The sequence below is a fragment of the Salmo salar genome, chromosome ssa06 (genome assembly GCF_905237065.1).
Source record: "Salmo salar chromosome ssa06, Ssal_v3.1, whole genome shotgun sequence".
In the NCBI taxonomy this organism is placed as follows: Eukaryota; Metazoa; Chordata; class Actinopteri; order Salmoniformes; family Salmonidae; genus Salmo; species Salmo salar.
Window position 1 is genome coordinate 53999600 of NC_059447.1, and position 24495 is coordinate 54024094.

Consider the following 24495-nt stretch of genomic DNA (forward strand, 5'->3'; position numbering starts at 1 on the left):
AGTGATTTGTTTGGACATTGTGTCATGAATGAGTTACTTCTAATACTTTTTCTGTGCTTAATTACACTTGCCTACTGTAGCTCAATTGACCAAGGGACATTCTGATGCAATTCCTTTTATGCCTATTGTCTCCATTTATTCTGATGTTTAATTTAAGCATAATAGCATGCTATTTGTAAGGAGTGGAAACCAAATGCATGGTGTCTATAGATGCATTGTATTCTGACAGGATTCCCTTAGTGTACCACCTTATGTGCAATTGTTACCCTTCCAATGAGCTTATCATATAAACTACAACGCGAAAAGTATGGTGTACTTCACTTTTAATCATGTCAGCACAGGTAACAGCTGTTTAGTCTTGTTTTTTCATTCTTACTCTCCCCAATTCTCTTAAACTATTTATTTATTTCCCATGGGTTTCAGAGTACCCCCTAGTGGCTGGGATACAACTGTATTAAGCACCTTACAACACCACCCCTGCAAAAACTAAATGTTCCAAATATTTCACTGGCCTCAAGTACTGGTCATGCGAACAACGGAGAAAACTGGCCTAACAGCCATAACTATCTAGACATGTCCAGTCTGCCTTTGTGGGCAAAGACGCAACCCCCACTAAACATTATCACACTGATTCGTAAAGGTAAACGAAAAAATATATACGCATCAGAACATCTCTAGTTGGTATCCTGATAAGAGCTTGGCAGCCCTAAAGTGTTATAGGTTAGAATGTCTCTGGGCCTCCTCTGCCGGGCTGAACGGCGGGGCAAGCTCATGGGTGATCCCAATGAATCAGTGTCCACTTCATGAACTGATTGAATCTCTGAGCCCTCAGCTGTTTCCATATTTGCCCCTGTCCTCTCTCGGAGGACTGGCTGGCACTCCTTCACAGTGAAGTTTCTATCAGTCTGACCCTGTTCCTCATTATCTGATACTAGCTGTGTGCTACTGTCTGCTCTCTTCATCCCCTTGTGGCCTATTGATAAACTGGATAAGAATCCTCATCTGAGCTCTGACTCAGCGCTCTCCCCATTTTGCCGCTTTTGCTGTGGTGGTTTCCTTCTCCACAGACCTACTGGGTGTTTCAACAGGTTCCTCAAATGGTAGGGAATTACATGACATGAGCATATTGCGATGCAGAACCCGGGCCCTGACTGTACCCCTCTCGGGTGTGACCTCAGACAGGGCTGTCATCACTTTTCCTGGTTACCACATGTATTTGGTCCTCCCAGTGTGATCTTAGCTTTCCCGGCCCCCCACGTTCTGACATGTTCCTCACCAGTACACGATCCCCTGAGACCAGAACCGAACTCATTTTTTCCCGATCGTAGTAGGCTTTTCCCTTTGCTGTTGATTTCTCCATGTTTCTACTGGCGACATCATAGGCTTCCGCCATCTGTGGCTGCCACTTCTTAGCATAATTCTGGTATGATTTCTCCTGTTCCTTTATCTGTAACTCAAAGACAAGGTCAACAGGTAGCAGTGGAGCCCTTCCAAATAGCAGGAAATACGGTCAGAACCCAGTAGCATCACTGGTGGTACAATTATATGCATGAATGACCTTGTTCAGATAATCACCCCAGTTGGCCTTTTTCTCTTCATCTAGTGTGTGCAACATTGACAAGTGTATGGTTAAATCTCTTCACCGGATTCCCCTGTGGATGATATGGAGAGGTTCTGGAATGGGCTATTCCTGTACAGTTCTGCAAGTCTCTAAATAACTGATTTTCAAACTCTCTTCCCTGATCATGATGGATTTGACACAAAAAAATCATCAAAGCTTTTATGCTGCAGTTTTCCCTGACTTATTTCTGGTGGGGTAGGCTTGTGCAAATTTTGTAAAGTTATCTAAAATGTACTCGTAGCCCTCTCTGCTTTTCTCCAAATGCACATAGTCAATTGAAATCATCTGGAAAGGAGCTGTAGCTCGTACATGTTGCATTGGGGCCCTAGTTATTACACTGGGTTTCTTTTGTTTGATACACTTACACACTTTGGTAATAAAGTGTTCAATGTCGTGTTGCATGCGCGGCCAATAAAAGCGTTCTCGTGCTAAGTTCAACACTTTCTGTTCCTAGATGAGCCATTTCAGTGTGTAAGTACTTGTAAATCAGTGTTCTATACTGACTTGGTACCACAACTTGTGTCCTTTTTGCTGTTTTCCTTTGTAATAATCCATCTGGTGAGACATGGAGCCTGTTCCACTCTTGCAGTAACTGTTTGACTTTGTATGACTTGTTGACATTATGTTGGTTTAGGCTTAGTCCTTTGACTTTTCAGTTCCAAGATTCTCGATACAGCTGCATCCTTTAACTGAGCCTGCATGATATCGTGTGGAGACAGTTGGTCTGTAACTGTTCCCCCCCACCATGACAGCTCATCTTGCACTGATGGCCTTAGTATGACTGTGGATATCCACGTTACACAGTCATTCTGTTGTGTCTGAACATTATTGAGTGTTGCTTTTACCATTTCAAGTGAGTGTTTCTCTGTGCATTCTTCCATGTAATGTTCAGCATGCAAAGGAGAGCATGACAAAGTCTGCGTGAGTGTTTACCTTTCCAGGACGATACTTCAGTCTTGCTGTAGTTAGTACATATGTCAAGGGGTTATTATCACTGTACACTGTCACAGAGGGAGCATAAAATAGGTAATCTCGGAACCGCTCAGTCACTGCCCATTTGAGGGCCAAGAATTCCAGTTTCCCAGAGTGAAGGGGATAGTTTCTCTCTGCTTGAGTCAGGGTGCGGGAGCCATATCCAATGACTCTCAGACACTTTGTCGTTGGTATAACACACCTCCCAATCCCTCTTCGGAGGCATCAACATGCAGGATAAAAGGGTCCTTGAAATCTGGGTAAGCAAGCACAGGTGGATTAGTCAACACACTCACCAAGTGTTCTAATGCTCTCTGGTGAGCATCCTCCCATATAACCTTCTGGTGGGGCAGAGCCTGTCCCAACTGCGTAGCTACCTTGGTCCTTCACTTCCCGGATGCTGGCGTCTCTGACTTCACTGCTAGTAAGTCATAGAGACATTTAGCATGTTGTGAAAAGTTCTGTACATAACCCCTATAGTACCCTAGAAACCCCAGTAGTTTCCTCAGCTCTCTCACGTTTGTTGGTGGCCTGTTTACCAGTTTTTGCACTGCTACAATTTCTTTAACAACCATTCTGTAACCCTCAGCAGAAATTATTTTTCCTAATTAACGGACCTCATTCTTGAATAGGTCACACTTAATACCCCATTTATTTTGCTGCCTGAGTACCTGACGGACATCTTCCACGTTGTTCAAATGACTGACTAAAAATAAGAACGTCATCCAAATATGGTATACAGATTCTATCTCTTATCCCCTCTAAACTTTCCTCCATGCTTCGTTGGAAGGCAGAGGGACTGTTTGATAAGCCAAAGGGAATTCTACTCCATTCATATATGGCCCAAGGGGTGCTGAAGGCAGTGTATTTTCTGGACTCCTCTCCCACAAATCCTTGGTGGTATGCCTTTCCTTGATCTAAAACTGTAAACCATAAGTTTCCTCCCAAACCATCAAGTATTTCCTGTATACGGGGTATGGGATGCCAGTCCAAAACAGTCATCTTGTTCAATCCCCTGTAATCAACACAGTCTTAAACTCCCATCCTTTTCTCCCAGTTGGTTGGACTTGGTTTTCTGTTGGAGCGATTCCTAACTGAACTGTCACCCGGGCCCTGCACTGACTGTACTAATGAGTTCTTTGATAGCTTCATTGCTCGCATGAATTTTACTCAGGAGAGGATTATATTTATTTTGTTTTCGGACAGTGGTCTGTGAGGGCTCTGCCTGTGCACATTCCTCTCCGCTATCCCCGTTATCCTCACTCTGTACTGCGTTCACTCGTGTGGGTGTGAACTTACAGGAAATCCTGGCCTTTTGCATGCGTTCGCTTTCATTGCCCTGGGCAATTAGCATTTTCTCAAGCAACAGTTCATCACTGGTGTTAATATTCTGGAGATGCACTCTCATCTCTGCCCTGACATTATCATTTGTTAATCCTGTAACAATGGCCTGCAGGCATTGACTCTTGACTAACTCTGTCATATTTCAGTCCTGATTGGGCACGAGCTGAGGCTGATAACACTTTCTGTCTCAGGTCAAAGACTCGGACTAGGAATTCCAAGGCAAACTCTCCCGGCTCTTGTGTTGCTTTAGTCAACTTGTGATACAGTTCAGTAGCATCCTTCTCTGCATAATGTGTCCTCAAGATTTGCCTTAGTGTGTAGTGTCATGTCTGTTTTTCCCTCCAGATAACTCCTCATCTTAAGCCCTGGGCTCACAGCTCTGATTACTGCTTCTATGATTTCTAATTCATGGTACCCTTTTCTCTGTCCATTTTCAATCTGATGTTCCATGCTGCTGAAGCTGAGCTTATCTTTTTGATTCTGATCTATCTGTCCATGAATTTTAAAGTCTTTATAACTGGACATACTCACTTCATTCTCTCTCTGTGGTGGGTTCCTTTCTAGAGCTGAGACCACTTCTCTGCTTGGCTGAGGAGCCCCTCCCTCTTTTCGTTCTGCCGCAGCTCCCGTGTTTTCGCTGTCCACTTGCCTCGTTGGCGCCGACTGGCTGGAACTTGTAGGCAGACTTTTCACAGTATCTTCAGAGTCTGATATTACTTTGATTTCGTCTTTCCGTTGAAGCAGCCAAGACATTCCCTCATCCTCTGATTCCATTAAATCCTCCTTCTCACAGTAATCTTCCATCAATTTGCGCCGCAAAGCACGATGGCTCTTTCCTATTACTTCAGTCATCTAACGTAAACTCACTCACTTTTGTACATCGCCTTGGTCCGTACAATTGACCTTATTTTAGCACCCCAAAAACATAATACTTCCAGATCAACTGTAATACCAATACCAATGTAAAGCACAATTCCTCCCCTTTCCAACAAAACTAATGACGAGACCTTCATGATTCCCGTGCTAAAGTGATCTTCAGAAGTAAACATTGTCTTTTGAGAGTCATGATCGCTTGCAGTGATGACGCAAAAAATGACTAGGTATCCCCCCTTACCCCAGTCACTGTCCATTTCTTGTTTTTAAACAATGAGAGAAGTGCTACACCGGGTGGAGAGAGATTGTAAGACAGAAATAGTTGCTTTACGCGTGCTGTACGTTACTGCATGACACGTCACGATGTAACGGAGGGTCAGTTTTTTTCCAACTTTTCTCCAATACTATAGAGCCATTACCATGTCGATCAACGCTTGAATAGAAACGTAGTTCAACCCCAGATTTTGAAGTCACACTCGCTATAGTCCCATTAGTTTTCTTTGCAGCCTCGTTTGAATGTTGCGGTTGCGCACATTTGTACGGAATGGGGTGAGTTTACGTTACACCTCCTATTCCACAACGTACACAAGTGCTGTAAATTGTCCTCAGTTAAAGTCCATAAGCTCTGTTTGATTTCATCCAACAACGTTTCCCTCTCTCGACTCATATTGTCCTACTCACGTGGCCACAACGACAATGCAGGCAATGGCAAGATAGCTACACTCTGTTAGGTGGTTAGCCTGCTACCATTAGCTAGCTACCTAGCTACTCTCCCAATGTCTCTCACTCGTTGTCCGTTCCAGGAATATGGGCCGGTGCTCACATGAAAATAAATCTCAACGGAGCCTCCAAATTTGTTACCCTTCCAATGAGCTTAAAAGTACGGTTTACTTCACTTGTAATCGTTAGCACAGGTAACAGCCGTTTAGTCTTTTTTTTTCATTCTTACTCTCCCCAGTTCACTTAAACTATTTATTTATTTCCCATGGGCTTCACCAGAGTGGCTGGAATACAACTTTATTAGCACCTTACACAATCAAACATTGAACAACGATGTTCAACCTGTCAGTTCCAAGAGGAACATCTACCTTTTTCCTGAATAGCAATAGCGCTTGTCAATTTGTAAATTAGCCTCTCTAGGGTAGGTGGGACGAAATCGTCCCACCTACTCAACAGCCAGTGGAATCACGTGGCGCGTTATTCAAATACCTTAGAAATGCTATTACTTCAATTTCTCAAACATATGACTATTTTACACCATTTTAAAGACAAGACTCTCGTTAATCTAACCACACTGTCCGATTTCAAAAAGGCTTTACAACGAAAGCAAAACATTAGATTATGTCAGCAGAGTACCCAGCCAGAAATAATCAGACACCCATTTTTCAAGCTAGCATATAATGTCACATAAACCCAAACCACAGCTAAATGCAGCACTAACCTTTGATGATCTTCATGAGATGACAATCCTAGGACATTATGTTATACAATACATGCATGTTTTGTTCAATCAAGTTCATATTTATATCAAAAACCAGCTTTTTACATTAGCATGTGACGTTCAAAACTAGCATACCCACCGCAAACTTCCGGTGAATTTACTAAATTACTCACGATAAACGTTCACAAAAAACATAACAATTATTTTAAGAATTATGGATACAGAACTCCTTTATGCAATCGCTATGTCCGATTTTAAAATAGCTTTTCGGTGAAAGCACATTTTGCAATATTCTGAGTAGATAGCCCAGCTATCACGGGCTAGCTATTTAGACACCCACCAAGTTTAGCCCTCACCAAAGTCAGATTTACTATAAGAAAAATTGGATTACCTTTGCTGTTCTTCGTCAGAATGCACTCCCAGGACTTCTACTTCAATAACAAATGTTGGTTTGGTTCAAAATAATCCATAGTTATGTTCAAATATCCTCTGTTTTGTTCGTGCGTTCAAGACACTATCCGAAGGGTGACGCGCCCGACGCGTTTCGTGACCAAAAAATTCTAAATATTCCATTACCGTACTTCGAAGCATGTCAACCGCTGTTTAAAATAAATTTTTATGCTATTTTTCTCGTAAAAAAGCGATAATATTCCGACCGGGAAACCCTGTTTACGTTCAAATAAAAACATGGTGTCGCCTCGTGCACGCGCCTCAGTCTCATTGTCCTCTGATCGACCACCATCCAAATGCGCTAATGTTTTTCAGCCAGGGCCTGCAAAGACATCATTCAGCGGTTTGCCGCCTTCTGAGAGCCTATGGGAGCCGTAGGAAGTGTCACGTTACAGCAGAGATCCTCAGTTTTCAATAAAGAGAGTGTAGAAGCCCAATAAATGGTCAGAGACGGCACTTCCTGTAAGGAATCTTCTCAGGTTTTTGCCTGCCATATGAGTTCTGTTATACTCACAGACACCATTCAAACAGTTTTAGAAACTTTAGGGTGTTTTCTATCCAAAGCCAATAATTATATGCATATTCTAGTTTCTGGGCAGTAGTAATAACCAGATTAAATCGGGTACGTTTTTTATCCGGCCGTGCAAATACTGCCCCCTATCCCCAACAGGTTAAAGAATGGTGCTATGTAAATGAGTAAGCCATTTAGTTAAGAGGATTGTAAATACTACAATTGTTTTGGCTCCATTTTAACACTGGAGACGTGAAACCAGTCATATTGCAACATACTGAAGCATATCACCACTTCCACAGAAGTTTATGAAATGCTGGTCTTAACTTGAGACCAAAGCTATAGGCTTCTGTAGCCATGTGCAAATGACAGTATAGCACCAAACCTAGTTTATTTGTTTTAATTATCCCCAGACTTAATGTTTCGGTAAATATTAGCCATTATCGGTAGCCACCGTCAGTTAAACCTACATGTCACTGACTTGTTAATTTACATTTCTTTCCTCAAGTTCATGTGGTTGTTCCTGAGGATAGCTAGCAATGGTGGATCATATTAGGCTAACATATTAAGTTGTGCAATTTGGGACATGTAGCTGATTTGAATCATTACGGAACACAGACCATAAGTAGCAGTTTAAACCTGGAGCCTGGTTCACGACTGGACCATTGTCATAACGGGACCATCATTGAATATTATTAGGGTTGAGTTATACGACTACTGTTCAACCTCTATTGTACACTTCTCACCTTCCAATATTTCATGGCTTGAACAATTGAATGTCAACTTTCAGGATGAATCAAACCCTAAATAATATACACTGCTCAAAAAAATAAAGGGAACACTTAAACAACACAATGTAACTCCAAGTCAATCACACTTCTGTGAAATCAAACTGTCCACCTAGGAAGCAACACTGATTGACAATACAGTTCACATGCTGTTGTGCAAATGGAATAGACAACAGGTGGAAATTATAGGCAATAAGCAAGACACCCCCAATAAAGGAGTGGTTCTGCAGGTGGTGACCACCACAGACCACTTCTCAGTTCCTATGCTTCCTGGCTGATGTTTTGGTCACTTTTGAATGCTGGCGGTGCTTTCACTCTAGTGGTAGCATGAGAGTCTACAACCCACACAAGTGGCTCAGGTAGTGCAGCTCATCCAGGATGGCACATCAATGCGAGCTGTGGCAAGAAGGTTTGCTGTGTCTGTCAGCGTAGTGTCCAGAGCATGGAGGTGCTACCAGGAGACAGGCCAGTACATCAGGAGATGTGGAGGAGGCCGTAGGAGGGCAACAACCCAGCAGCAGGACCGCTACCTCCGCCTTTGTGCAAGGAGGAGCAGGAGGAGCATTGCCAGAGCCCTGCAAAATGACCTCCAGCAGGCCAGAAATGTGTATGTGTCTGCTCAAACGGTCAGAAACAGACTCCATGAGGGTGGTATGAGGGCCCGACGTCCACAGGTGGGGGTTGTGCTTACAGCTCAACACTGTGCAGGACGTTTGGCATTTGCCAGAGAACACCAAGATTGGCAAATTCGCTGCTGGCGCCCTGTGCTCTTCACAGATGAAAGCAGGTTCACACTGAGCACATGTGACAGAGTCTGGAGACGCCGTGGAGAACGCTCTGCTGCCTGCAACATCCTCCAGCATGACCAGTTTGGCGGTGGGTCAGTCATGGTGTGTGGTGGCATTTCTTTGGGGGGCCGCACAGCCCTCCATGTGCTCGCCAGAGGTAGCCTGACTGCCATTAGGTACCGAGATGAGATCCTCAGTCCCCTTGTGAGACCATATGCTGGTGCGGTTGGCCCTGGGTTCCTCCTAATGCAAGACAATGCTAGACCTCATGTGGCTGGAGTGTGTCAGCAGTTCCTGCAAGAGGAAGGCATTGATGCTATGGACTGGCCCACCCATTCCCCAGACCTGAATCCAATTGAGCACATCTGGGACATCATGTCTCGCTCCATCCACCACAGACTGTCCAGGAGTTGGCGGATGCTTTAGTCCAGGTCTGGGAGGAGATCCCTCAGGAGACCATCCGCCACCTCATCAGGAGCATGCCCAGGCATTGTAGGGAGGTCATACAGGCACGTGGAGGCCACACACACTACTGAGCCTCATTTTGACTTGTTTTAAGGACATTACATCAAAGCTGGATCAGCCTGTAGTGTGGTTTTCCACTTTAATTTTGAGTGTGACTCCAAATCCAGACCTCCATGGGTTGATAAATTGGATTTCCATTGATTCTTTTTCTGTGATTTTGTTGTCAGCATATTCAACTATGTAAAGAAAAAAGTATTTAATAAGATTATTTATTTCATTCAGATCTAGGATGTGTTATTTTAGTGTTCCCTTTATTTTTTGGAGCAGTGTACATGATCAGTATTTTTTTATCTACCAATTGGTGAAGACAGTTTACATTGTCATTGTACATTGTACATTGTCTTTTAATATTATAAACCAATCTCTCCATAAATTTGAATTATAAAGAACACAACATTTAAAGGGATGGCTTTAGATACTTCTTGAAAATCTGTTGGCCAGAAAGTTGGGTTTTAAGCGGTTTGTCTTCAGCGAATATAAGAATCATGCCTGTTACGCATCTGCAGAAGGTAAGTCTGAATACTAACTACTGAAATGTACGCCTTAAGTCTGAATCGGGCCTCAATAGAATAGTCATAACTGTAAATCCTGCCCATTTGGCACTACGTGCAGGCTAGAGCAACCACTCAAAGTATTTGAACCCAGGTCTTGATTCAGAGTTGCATCACTACTCTGGACAGTTCTGACTTACATGTGGACAACTATATATACCTAGGTGTCGGGTTAGACTGTAAATTCTCCTTCCAGACTCACATTAAGCACTCCAATCCAAAGTTAAATCTAGAATCTGCTTCCTATTTCGCAACAAAGCCTCCTTCACTCATGCTGCCAAACAGACCCTCGTAAAACGGATTATCTTGCCGATCCTTGACTTTGGCGATGACATTTACAAAATAGCCTCCAACACTCTACTCAACAAATTGGATGCAGTCTATCACAGTGCCATCCGTTTCGTCACCAAAGCCCCATATACCACCCACCATTGCGACCTGTATGCTCTTGTTGGCTGGTCCAAACCCACTGGCTCCAGGTCATCGTAAAGTCTTAGCTAGGTAAAGCTCTTCCTAAGCTCACTGGTCACCATAGCAACACCCACCCGTAGCACGCACCCCAGCAGGTATATTTCACTGGTCATCCCCAAAACCGACATCTCCTTTGGCCGCCTTTCCTTCCAGTTCTCTGCCCCCAATGACTGGAACGAATTGCAAAAATCACTGAAGTTGGAGACATATCTCCCTCACTAACTTCAAGCATCGGCTGTCAGAGCAACTACCTACCTCATCCCCATATTTGTTTTTTTCTGCTCTTTTACACACCAGTATTTCTACTTGCACATCCTCATCTGCACATATATCATTCCAGTGTTAATTGCTAAATTGTAATTACTTTGCCACTATGGCCTATTTATTGCCTTACCTCCTTACTTAATTTCCACACACTGTATACAGATTTTCTATTGTGTTATTGACTGTACGTTTGTTTATCCCATGTGTAACTCTGTTGTTTGTGTCACACTGCTTTGCTTTATCTTGGCCAGATCGCAGTTGTAAATGAGAACTTGTTCTCAACTGGCCTAACTGGTTAAATAAAATAAAATAAAAATAGGCTGATGCAGTAGAGTACAATTTAGTTTGAATAATTTTATAGGATTAGTTCTCATTCTTAAGACTTGTTAAGAATTAGTTAATAGTTGAATGCTCATCCTTGACTAATTGTTTCGGTAAGATTTTGACATATCTAGCTAAAACATTTTGGTATCCACTGAACCTTATCTGAGAATCTATTCATATTTAACATAACTAACTGCCTTCAGTCTGGAGCACGATTATTGTTAGCATGTGTAATACTGCTGTGTACTCTAGCTCTTCAGGACCAGCTGGAGACCCCTGTCATACAGTGATACCTAGTGGTCCCATTTAGGGGAGCCTACCTGTGGGGGAAGTCATTCAATTCAACAGAACCCATGGTAACACTTTACTTACCCACTGTAGCCAAAGTATTAAGACATCTGTTAAATACAAACCAGCTCATTAACATAACAGATAGGCGTGAAGCTGTGAGCACAGTTCACTCAAGGATGACTCAGGATGCGTCCCAAATGGAACCTTATTTCTTATTCCAAATGGGCCCTGTTCAAAAGAAAATGCATTACAAAGGGGACAGGGTGCCGTTTAGGACACAGCCAGAGTACTCCACTACAGCCCTGCTAAAAAAATGACAACTGATGGGGCCAGAAACCTACAATCCAGAGTTATGGAGCTGTTCTTGAATACAGTGATCTAAATAGTGACATAGATCTACAGTACATCTGAAGATCAAGACATGCTTATCCAGATATCAGGTAATTGAAAGCAGAGCAATAGGCATTCTATTTCGATTCCCAATCTGCGACACTACGTCCATTTTTGGACTTTAAAATGCATGATACATACCCATTGATTCTTGAAGAATATAACTTAAATTCCTCATGAGCTTAGTTCAACTGTCGTACTCCATCAGAACCTAAAATATGCTTGTTTTCTGTTTGTAAACATTTTCGTTGTAAACACACTGTAAGCATGGTTAAAACTATCATTTTAAAATCATGGATGGTCAGTCCCTGCTTGCGTAATTTAATGGTACAAATGAATCAATGTGGCATGAACACAACCAGTCATGATGGTTTCAACTGATTGTCAAACAAAACACTTAAAGTGGGCTATCTGTGCATGTTCGTCCACTCCAAAATAATCCAAACAGTGCAATGCATGTACACTCGTGCCATTTAAAGAATTTTAAACAGATGTCTATTTCCAAACACAAAGTGTGCCCAATGACATTCTTGCTGACAAATTTACCTTTTTTTTGTAGCCTAAAATGGGCCTAAAACTGTCCCGGGATGGTCACCCTCACACATGGTCAATTTACTTGACTAGGCTACAATGTGTAATAGGCCTATTACCATAAACTTGAAATAGGCCTACCCGTAGCTAGTGATGTAGTGGTAAAAAAAAAAATAGGTGGATAAACTGATTGCCGGTCGCGTGAACTTACGCTCCATATACTTTCAATGCATTTTTCTGAAAAGGGAGGGTCAACTGCGTTTAGTTGCGTTTACCCTCCATTAGGCCTACATCACTGCCGGTAGATTACCCTCTAAGCTGAGGCAGTTTTGCACTTGCAGAAGAGGTAGCCTACATTAATATAATACACAAGTTGAATTCAAATGTGTTTACACCCTAATTCATGAGTTGAATGCTTGTAGTCTTCACAGATTGTGTGACATAAAAGACTACCTTTCTTTCCTTACATTAATGAGTGTTATTTCTCATTATTAAGCATTTAACAATTGAATTAGAACCCTGTACGATTCCTGGCTCTTGGCGATGTCGGAAAACACATTGTAACTATGCCTATGTAACATTTCATTATGTATCTCTGTGAAAACAGTTCTCATAGGCACCCAAATCCAACATAATGTAGGCCTACGCCATTGCAAAATCAAATGTTTCTAACTGAAAGAATCAACTATCATTAATGTTGGGATGGTTTGGATGCGCATTGGTGTCTAGCCGTAGGCTAGTTGTCTAGTGATATTGGCGACCATCATCAGCTGATCCAGGAAAGAAAACAAATATTGATAGAAAATAATAAAGTTAAATAAATGGTCCACTTCTGGCCACATTTAGGGGAGCTAATATCTCATTCATGGAAGCTGAGCCTCCCCTGTCTCCCCTGTAATTCGCACCCTGATCAGTCCTTGCATCCATTGTCTCGATCTATGAATTTGAGTTGGTCTCCAGCTCCATCCCTTAGCTTTTTACTAAAACAATGGCAGGGTTTCTGCTTTGCTATTGATTAAACCGCAGATGGCCCATTTAATGCCTTTTCAGTGTCATTGACGGCTGAGTAATGTAACAATGAAGGCACTTTCTACAACCTTCATTACTGCAATAGATAACACGGAAAAATATAAAGATCTTACATTACCCGCATCCTTTTTTCAAAACTATAGTCACTTAATATTGCATTTTCATCTAAACCTTTATTGATACAAGTTCGTTTTATTGACAAAATAACTTTTGCAAGAGAGAATATGGTCACTTTATTTCTAAAGCGACTTCTGAAGTCAACACATTCGTTAGGTGTCCCATGCGGGAATCGAACCCACAACCCTTGAAGTTGCCATGGATTCAGTCAGACACAGAGGCTAGTCATTGCAGGTATTTTAATAGAGACACGTGTTAAACTTACCCAGTGATGAATGAGTTAACACTAATTCCACAGCTCCGGGCTCAATAAAAAAACGAGGAAGTATATCAATATGCAGTTGTTGCAAAACTAAGGTATATTATTTACACTCTCCCCCACCCCCCAAAAAAACAGTGCCAGCGTTTTTAGGGGGTTGGAAGTGAATACTGAAGGCCTGAATATGGCCATGGTTGATCTTCGATCTGTTCCAGGAATGCCCGACCGCATCTGAACCGGCCCAGGTGGGTGGGACCAGATAGAAGGGAGCATTTCAGTAATATCTGAGAAGAGAACCGTCGAAACAATTATGGTAACAAAGGAAAAAAAACTAAATATTCAGATATGCCAGGAAGGAAAAGCTTCCCTGAAGTCTCTTTTTTGTAGCGAGTGACTCAGTCCCATGATACCTTGCAACAATCCCCCATTTTAAATCGGGGGGTCTGCCGAAGTGCGTCATACTCCAGGCCCTGCTTTCTGGGGTGAGTGACCCCGTACAGCACAGGCTTAGCTGGGTCCATACATTGCATTTATGCTGTTATCACATCATTAACACTAATGAACAACCAGTTCAAATCATAGAATGAAAGAGAGAGTGTGTGTGTGTGTGTGTGTGTGTGTGTGTGTGTGTGTGTGTGTGTGTGTGTGTGTGTGTGTGTGTGTGTGTGTGTGTAGAAGCTGGCTAAGTAAGCGTAGAGGGCGCAAACGACTGCCGAAATCAACAGTATTTGACAATGATAACAATAATACCGTAACTAGTTGTGCAATTAGCTAGGCTATCCAACCACTCATATCTGGCAGCCATATTCTCTTGACAAAAGGAATTCTGGGTACTCTGTAAGAGGGGGAAGGGGTCTATTTTTAATGTTCTTCCTCCACTCCCTCCCTTGTATGAGAGTTTAAACTCCCAATGGGGAGGCATCTTCCAGACAAAGGCTCTCCAACCCTGTTCCTGGAGAGCTACCTTCCAGTAGGTTTCCAATCCAACCACAGTTGTAACTAACCTGATGTAGCTTATCAACCAGCTAATTATTAGGGTTGTAGCAAAAACCTACAAGATGATAGCTCTCCGGGAGCAGGGTTGGAGAGCCCTGTTCCAGAGCCACATTGGCAATAATGCATTCAGCAAAAAACCAAGACAACTAAATGTCAATGTCAGACCAACGTCCCGACAGCTCAAGACCACCTTTCACATCATCAACAATAATAATGCTCCAAAGACGCAGGAAATTATTGCCAAAAGCTATACATAGTTTTCAATACATACTTTGTAAGTGTCTTGGAGGAAAACCGTTGTGAATTTGCTACTTAAGTTTTTTATAACGACTGTTCAGAGTCCATTTTGAAGCGCTTTCTTTCCCCACGTTACGCAACCTACTTTAGTCTCGTCAAATACAACTCTGGACCGCAAAGCCAGTTCCACTGCATGTTTTCATTGTTCCCCTCTAATCAGGGACTGATTTAGAACTGGGACACAAGGTGGGTGCAATTATTTATCATCAGGTAGAACAGAAAACCAGCAGGCTCTGGACCTCATAGGGTAAGAGTTGAATATCCCTGCTTTAGTCTATTTCAAATCGCAATATTTTCCCTGCTCGCTCAACACTCCCCCCATCATATCTTTAGGAGGCCCTACAACTTGAGCTCGTTGGCGATTTTGGACGCAATGTTCTTAAAGGCGATGGATGTGCCCGAGATCCGCTTGAAGCGCACACCGTTGAGTGAGAGTCGCGGCAGCTTGCACACTTCCATCTCCCACTGAACCAGGCTCTCGGCGTGGCCGTCGCCGTGCACACATAGCAGCAGGAAGCGCTCGCGCTGCTCGTAGTCGCAGTTGTTGGCATCCAGCACCTTGCGGATCTCGCGCATCATGTCATTGGGCTCCATGGATGATGTGGTCTTCATGCTCCAGGTGAAGCGGAGGGAGCGTGGCTTGATGTCCTTGGGGTGTTGGCCGTGGGGGGGCTGAGGGTGCTGCTGGTCCTCCTGATCACCTGACATGTTGCGACTGCCGGGGGGAGAGGAGTTAGTTAGAGGGGTGGCAATGTGGAGATGGAGGGGTGGGTGTGTGTGTGAGAATCTATGCATCTGCCTAAGTGAGTTTTGAATGCCAATGTGTCTAAATATGTAACATAATCAAAGGTGTGTAGTGGATCACCTGTTCACACATTTAATTTAGCCTGCTCATGAATATCTTAATGGCTACAACACCATATAGACACATGGCACTGAGTGTACAAAACATTAAGAACACCTTCCTAACATCGAGATGCACTCCCCCCTTTGCCCTCAGAACCACCTCAATTCGTCGGGGCATGGACTCTACAAGGTGTCAAAAGCATTACACAGGGATGCTGGCCCATGTTGACTCCAATGCTTTCCACAGAGGTGTCAAGTTGGCTGGATGTCCTTTTGGTGGTGGACCATTCAGTGTGGAAAAACACAGCAGCGTTTCAGACACAAACCGGTGCACCTGGCACCTACTAAAATACGTCGTTCAAAGGGACTTAAATCTTTTGTCTTGCCCATTCACTCTCATTGGCACACATACACAATCCATGTCTCAATTGTCTCAAGGCTTAAAAATCCTTCTTCCCCTTCATCTATGCTGATTGATGTGGATTTAATAAGGGATCATAGATTTCACATGGTCCGTCTGACATGTTTGTACACTCAGTGTATACAAGCAGACACTGTTGACAGATTCATTTTAACGTCATTGGTGCATTTACACCCCACGTCCATGCAGGGGCACTCCTGTGTCATGCAGTGGGGGGACACAAAGGCAACAATGTAATTTCACAATACATCTAGTGACATGCACAAGAAAATGCAGACCTCACTTCTGCATGCAGGCAAGGCAGAAAATAATTTGCCACTAATCAAAATAATTCCAACACATGAAATAGAGCATTATGTTCAACCAGAACGGCAAGGTAATGCCATTGACTCAAATGAGTCTGCTCCCATTACACTGGTTTGCATTAATGAGTTTCACCATTAGATGTCAGTAAAAAACAGGAATTCAAAATTGAGGGAGAGTCAGGGCTGTCCTCTGTTGAACTCCTAGCCACTCTTATAATGGTCCTATTGGAGACAGCAGTATCTCTACACATACAGAGAACCAGTGTACATGTTCAGCACTGTGCATAGCAAAATAGATAAGAGTGAACTAGGTCCAGTAGTGCCCTATAAAATCCTTATGTTTTGGGCCTGATTCCATAGTTTTTCCCAAATTCTGTTTTCTCCGTTTTGTTTTTCCAGGTTTGCATTTATCATTAACATTGTCACTAACAGCTACATAGCATACAGTCGTGGCCAAAAGTTTTGAGAATGACACAAATATTAATTTTCACAAAGTCTGCTGCCTCAGTTTGTATGATGGCAATTTGCATATACTCCAGAATGTTATGAAGAGTGATCAGATGAATTGCAATTAATTGCTAAGTCCCTCTTTGCCATGCAAATGAACTGAATCCCCAAAAAACATTTCCACTGCATTTCAGCCCTGCCACAAAAAGACCAGCTGACATCATGTCAGTGATTCTCTCGTTAACACAGGTGTGAGTGTTGACGAGGACAAGGCTGGAGATCACTCTGTCATGCTGATTGAGTTCGAATAACAGACTGGAAGCTTCAAAAGGAGGGTGGTGTTTGGAATCATTGTTCTTCCTCTGTCAATCATGGTTACCTGCAAGGAAACACGTGCCATCATCATTGCTTTGCACAAAAATGGCTTCACAGGCAAGGATATTGCTGCAAGTAAGATTGCACCTAAATCAACCATTTATCGGATCATCAAGAACTTCAAGGAGAGCGGTTCAATTGTTGTGAAGAAGGCTTCAGGGCACCCAAGAAAGTCCAGCAAGTGCCAGGACCGTCTCCTAAAGTTGATTCAGCTGCGGGATTGGGGCACCACCAGTACAGAGCTTGCTCAGGAATGGCAGCAGACAGGTGTGAGTACATCTGCATGCACAGTAAGGCGAAGACTTTTGGAGGATGGCCTGGTGTCAAGAAGGGCAGAAAAGAAGCCACTTCTCTCCAGGAAAAACATCAGGGACAGACTGATATTCTGCAAAAGGTACAGGGATTGGACTGCTGAGGACTGGGGTAAAGTAATTTTCTCTGATGAATCCCCTTTCCGATTGTTTGGGGCATCCGGAAAAAAGCTTGTCTGGAGAAGACAAGGTGAGCGCTACCATCAGTCCTGTGTCATGCCAACAGTAAAGCATCCTGAGACCATTCATGTGTGGGGTTGCTTCTCAGCCAAGGGAGTGGGCTCACTCACAATTTTGCCTAAGAACACAGCCATGAATAAAGAATGGTACCAACACATCCTCCGAGAGCAACTTCTCCCAACCATCCAGGAACAGTTTGGTGACGAACAATGCCTTTTTCAGCATGATGGAGCACTTTGCTATAAGGCAAACATGATAACTAAGTGGCTCGGGGAACAAAACATCGATATTTTGGGTCCATGGCCAGGAAACTCCCCAGACCTTAATCCCATTGGGAACTTGTGGTCAATCCTCAAGAGGCGGGTGGACAAACAAAAACGCACAAATTCTGACAAACTCCAAGCATTGATTATGCAAGAATGGGCTGCCATCAGTCAGGATGTGGCCCAGAAGTTAACTGACAGCATGCCAGGGCGGACTGCAGAGGTCTTGAAAAAGAAGGGTCAACACTGCAAATATTGACTCTTTGCATCAACTTCATGTAATTGTCAATAAAAGCCTTTGACATTTACGAAATGCTTGTAATTATACTTCAGTATTCCATGGTAACATCTGACAAAAATATCTAAAGACACTGAGGCAGCAGACTTTGTGAAAATTAGTATTTGTGTCATTCTCAAAACCTTTGGCCACGACTGTAGACTAGACATACACGCGCACCGCACACAACACACACAGATGGGCATTCCTGTGCCATTTCTGAAAAAAAACTGTGAATCACATTCGTTTTGTTCATGTCTTATGATTAACTTGGCAAATTAATTTTCAATACACATTTACTTTATGTCCTAAGTTCAATTCCATTTTAATGTCTGGATTCCATGATTCCATCCACGTTTTCCACAATGCAGATTTTATAGGGCCCTATTCCAGATAGACCCCAAAACCCCAGGCACGCCTGAAGTGGAGACCCAGGATGGCAGAGCAGATGGCTGGGTTGACAGCACATTGGGTTGGGGGGGATAAGAGATGGAGGTGGAAGAAAACACTGATTTTAAGTATTCTGTCTCACCTTGAACCCTCCAACCTCCCGTTTCTCTCAAACTCTGCTGGGCCTCTGAGATATGGAGGCGTGAGAGAACACATAAAGACATGGAGAGAGAAAATCTGATCTTACAGTCCAGTTAAAAAGAGAGCGGATCAAAAATACTGATACAGAAGGGGGAAAGACTAATTTTAGATATTAGGAAATAAGAGAGAGAGGGAAAAAAGGAGGGGAAAAGACAGTATTGACAGGAAGGCAGTGTTAAACTGTATCTACTCCATAAAGGACCATGCCTAATGGCACGTCTGGTAGTCGGACATTTCACACCACCAGTATGGGACGTGCAAACAGCAGAGAAGTCCTGTGAGTTGTGATGAAACAAAAGGCAGATGCTGTGTGTCAGTGCTGAACTTCCTGTCCTCAATATTGCCATGCATCTCCAGCCAGTTTGATTACCTATATACATTCTCTTTGGCAATGGGAAGGAAAAACAAAGGGAGTACAAAAGAGTGAGGAGAGACTGTTTGATTTGTGGAGGTGTTTGGTAGAGGCGTGCAGGCAGCTGTGTGTGTGTTAAGATAAATACTTTAAGGCATATTCACACACTCAAGTGCAGATACAGTACATTCGGAAAGTATTCAGACCCCTTGACTATTTCCACATTTTGTTACGTTAAAGCCTTACTCTAAAATTGATTAAATAGTTGTTTCCCCTCATCAATCTACACACAATACCCCACAATGACAAATCATAAACACATTTTTGCCCCCCTAAAAAATGAAATATCACATTTACATAAGTATTCAGACCCTTCACTCAGTACTTTGTTGAAGCACCTTTGGCAGCAATTACAATCGGAAGTCTTCTTGGGTATGAGGCTACAAGCTTGGCACACCTGTATTGGGGAGTTTATCCCATTCTCTGCAGATCCTCTCAAGCTCTGTCAGGTTGGATGGGGAGCGTCGCTGCACAGCTATTTGTTGGTCTCTCGAGATGTTCGATTGTCCGGGCTCTGGCTGGGCCACTCAAGGACATTCAGAGACTTGTCCCGAAGCCACTTCTGCGTTGTCTTTGTACTTTGCTCTTTTCATCTTTCCCTCGATCCTAATTAGTCTCTCAGACCCTGCCCCTGAAAAATATCTCCACAGCATGATGCTGCCACCACCATGCTTCACCGTAGGGATGGTGCACGGTTTCCTCCAGACGTAATACCTGGCATTCAGGCCAAAGAGTTCAATCTTGGTTTCATCAGACCAGATAATCTTGTTTCTCTTGGTCAGAGTCCTTTAGGTGCCTTTTGGCAAACTCCAAGCAAGATATCATGTGCCTTTTACTGAGGAGTGGCTTCCGTCTGGCCACTCTACTATAAAGGCCTGATTGGTGGAGTGCTGCAGAGATGGTTGTCATTCTGCAAGGTTCTCCCATCTCCACAGAGGAACTTTGGAGCTCTGTCAGAGTGACCATCGGGTTCTTGGTCACCTTCCTGACCAAGGCCCTTCTCCCCCGATTGCTCAGTTTGGCTGGGCGGCCAGCTCTAGGAAGAGTCTTGGTGGTTCCAAACTTCTTCCATTTAAGAAGCCACTGTGTTCTTGGGGACCTTGAATGCTACAGAAATGTTTTGGTACCCTTCCCCAGATCTGTGCCTCGACACAATCCTGTCTCGTAGCTCTACGACCATTCCTTCGACTTCATGGCTTGGTTTTTGCTCTGACATGCACTGTCAACTGTGGGACCTTATATAGACAGGTGTGTGCCTTTTCTAATCATGACCAATCAATTGAATATACCACAGGTGGACTCCAATCAAGTTGTAGAAACATCTCAAGGATGATCAATGGAAACAGGATGCACCTGAGCTCAATTTCGAGTCTCATAGCAAAGGGTCTGAATACTTATGTAAATTCAATCGCTTTATCATGATGGGGTATTGTGTGTAGATTGATGAGGAATCCATTTTAGAATAAGGCTGTAACATAACAAAATGTGGTAAAAGGGGTCTGAATGCTTTGAATGCACTGTATATGTAGACACACACACACATTCACGCCAAACCCTCTTACACAGATGCACGCAGACACACACAACAAACACATCTAATAGTCATGCGGATGGAGAGTGCTGGACCTAGTTGGCTATGAGATTGAAAAAACAAAGAGAGAAAGGGTTTGTTCGATGCTCAGACAGAAGGAACACTATCTCTGGGCTGGATGGACTGGAGTTCCCCTGAAAAGAGGCAGTACACTAGAACTGGTGGAGCAACGGCTGTGGCACTACACCATAGAACTACACCCTATTAATAGAGCTAGACTGTACTGAACTGAAGAGCTTCAAAATACAGCTATAATTGAAGTCCACAATGCATGGCTCGTGTGGCTACGCTTCACAGCTAAACCAAAGGCCTGCACTTTTGAGCTGCATTGTGCAGGTAATCGACAGTCATCGATAAAAAAAAACTCTTGCAAGAAGGACTTAAAGGCTATTTGGAACTGATTCTAAGTCATACTACTCTGTGCGTCTGTCTGGGACTGAGTCAAGGAGAAATTGAGGGACTAGTTCCTTAGCCAGGTGGATAAGGGCTGGGCCACCAGCTAGCAAATCAAAGATAAATTCCATTGCTGGGCCAGAATAGCTTCCAGGGACACCAATGCGAGGAGAGAGAGGACGATGGGGAGGAATTCATCTATAGTCTGGGGGATTCGGTACCTGAACTTCGTCCTGCAACGAACCACTTCTCAATCATCATTTCGATCGGCAGCCACATTAAGAGCCCAGTAGGGTACCCTAAATTACACAGCCAAGAAGAAAAATTAAGCAGAGCTCTCTGAAATTAAAGATGGTGTCCATTGCGTGTGAGAAAAAAGTACAGCCTAGCCCTAGCCCATGAAAATATTCTCTTAAAGAATGTTGGTTGTCTTCAGTGTATGTATGTATGTATGTATGTATGTATGTATGTATGTATGTATGTATGTATGTATGTATGTATGTATGTATGTATGTATGTATGTATGTATGTATATATATATATATATATATATATATCTATATAGATATCTAGATATATAGATATCTATATATATATATCTATATAGATATCTATATAGATATAGCGGCAGGTAGCCTAGTGGTTAGAGTGTTGGACTTGTAACCAAAAGATTACAAGATCGAATCCCTGAGCTGACACCTGAACAAGGCAGTTAACCCACTGTTCCTAGGCCATCATTGAAAATAAGAATTTGTTCTTAATTGACTTGCCAAGTTAAATAAAGGTAAAATATATATATATATATATATATATATATATTACAGTTGAAGTTGGAAGTTTACATACACTTAGGTTGGAGTCATTAAAACTTGTTTTTCAACCACTCCACACATTTCTTGTTAACAAACTATAGTTTGGGCAATTCGGTTAGGACATCTACTTTGTGTATGACGCAAGTAATTTTTCCAACAATTGTTTACAGACAGATTATTTCACTTATAATTCACTGTATCACAATTCCAGTGGGTCAGAAGTTTACTGTGCCTTTAAACAGCTTGGAAAATTCCATAAAATGATGTAATGGCTTAAGAAGCTTCTGATAGGCTAATTGACATCATTTGAGTCAATTGGAGGTGTACCTGTGGATGTATTTCAAGGCCTACCTTCAAACTCAGTGCCTCTGTGCTTGACATCATGGGAAAATCAAAGGAAATTAGCCAAGAATTCAGGGAAAAAAATGTTGACCTCCACAAGTCTGGTTCATCCTTGGGAGCAATTTCCAAACGCCTGAAGGTAACCACGTTCATCTGTACAAACAATAGTACACAAGTATAAACACCAAAGGACCACACAGCCGTCATACCACTCAGGAAGGAGATACATTCTGTCTCCTAGAAATGAATGTACTTTGGTGTGAAAAGTGCAAATCAATCCCAGAACAACAGCAAAGGACCTTGTGAAGATGCTGGAGGAAACAGGTACAAAAGTATCTATATCCACAGTAAAACGAGTCCTATATCGACATAACCTGAAAGGCTGCTCAGCGAGGAAGAAGCCACTGCTCCAAAACTGCCATAAAAAAGCCAGACTACGCTTTGCAACTGCACATGTGGACAAAAGATCATACTTTTTGGAGAAATGTCCTCTGGTCTGATGAAACAAAAATAGAACTGTTTGGCCATAATGACCATTGTTATGTTTGGAGGAAAAAGGGGGAAGCTTGCAAGCCGAAGAACACCATCCCAACCGTGAAGCACGGGGGTGGCAGCATCATGTTGTGGGGGTGCTTTGCTGCAGGAGGGACTGGTGCACGTCACAAAATAGATGGCATTATGAGGCAGAAAAATTATGTGGATATATTGAAGCAACATCTCAAGACATCAGTCAGGAAGTTAAAGCTTGGTCGCAAATGGGTCTTCCAAACGGACAATGACCCCAAGCATTCTTCCAAAGTTGTGGCAAAATGCCTTAAGGACAACAAAGTCAAGGTATTGGAGTGGCCATCACAAAGCCCTGACTTCAATCCCATTGAAATGTTGTGGGCAGAACTGAAAGCGTATGCCAGCAATGAGGCCTACAAACCTGACTCAGTTACATCAGCAGGAATGGGCCAAAATTCACCCAACTTATTGTGGGAAGCTTGTGGAAGGCTACCCAAAACAATTTAAAGGCAATGCTACCAAATACTAATTGAGTGTATTTAAACTTCTTACCCACTGGGAATGTGATGAAAGAAAAAAAAGCTGAAATAAATCACTCTCTACTATTATTCTGACATTTCACATTCTTAAAATAAAGTGGTGATTCTAACTGACCTAAAGCAGGGAATTTTTACTAGGATTAAATGTCAGGAATTGTGAAAAACTGAGTTTAAATGTATTTGGCTAAGGTGTATGTAAACTTCCGACTTCAACTATAGATATATATATACACACACACACACACACACACACACACACACACACACACACACACACACACACACACACACACACACACACACACACACACACACACACACACACACACACACACACACACACAGGTCAAAAGTTTTAGAACACCTACTCATTCAAGGATTTTTCTTTATTTTTACTATTTTCCACATTGCAGAACAATAGTGAAGACATAACACACAAGGAAATAACACACAGGGAATCATTTAGTAACCCCCCCACCTTGTCACAACACAACTGATTGGCTCAAATGCATTAGGAAGAAAATAAATTCCACAGATTAACTTTTAAGAAGGCACACCTGTTAATTGAAATGCATTCCAGGTGACTACCTCATGAAGCTGGTTGAGAGAATGCCAAGAGTGTGCAAAGTTGTCAAGGCAAAGGGTGGCTACTTTGAAGAATCTCAAATACAAAATATATTTTGATTTGTTTAACACTTTTTAGATTACTACATGATTCTATATGTGTTATTTCATAGTTTTGATGTCTTCACTACTTTTCTACAATGTAGAAAATAGTAAAAATAATGAAAAACCCTTGAATGAGTAGGTGTTCCTAAACTTTTGACTGGTAGTGTATATATCTCAAATGTACTATACCTCAATTGCAAACAAAAATATACATTTTCTTTTGTAAAAATGTATTTCCATAGGGCATAGAACAGACTCTTGGGCCACCCCTGATGTCACTGATCCATAGAGTGTGGTAAAAGCCTTGTCACCAAAAGGAAGGGTTCTTGCCTGAATACCATTATGCTAGATGCTGCCAAACTAGCAAATGGCTACCACCAA

General features: G+C 42.6%; 1 protein-coding gene and 1 long non-coding RNA gene across 9 annotated transcripts in view; both read right to left on the reverse strand.

The window, feature by feature from the left end:
- LOC106607643 (MAP/microtubule affinity-regulating kinase 3) overlaps window positions 1-24495 on the reverse strand; it is a 218468-nt gene that overhangs the window by 92410 nt on the left and 101563 nt on the right. For 4 of the 8 annotated variants that reach the window (XM_014204792.2, XM_014204794.2, XM_045720717.1 and 1 more), the window contains 2 exons: window positions 18791-18835; window positions 14770-15548 (listed from right to left, as the gene is read on the reverse strand). The exons of 1 other annotated variant lie outside the window; for it this stretch is intronic. In XM_014204792.2, coding sequence (XP_014060267.1) covers window positions 15173-15548; window positions 18791-18835 — 421 coding nt within the window. In that variant the 3' untranslated portion in view covers window positions 14770-15172. Of the gene's footprint in view, window positions 1-14769; window positions 15549-18790; window positions 18836-24495 lie in introns of those variants that run through there. 3 more of the 8 variants (XM_014204795.2, XM_014204796.2, XM_014204797.2) reach the window with 1 other exon arrangement.
- Window positions 307-6054, reverse strand: LOC123743464 (uncharacterized). Its single transcript, XR_006770271.1, has 2 exons — window positions 4469-6054; window positions 307-2849 (listed from the first exon to the last, which is right to left on the reverse strand). It is a non-coding gene; the product is annotated as an uncharacterized lncRNA (long non-coding RNA).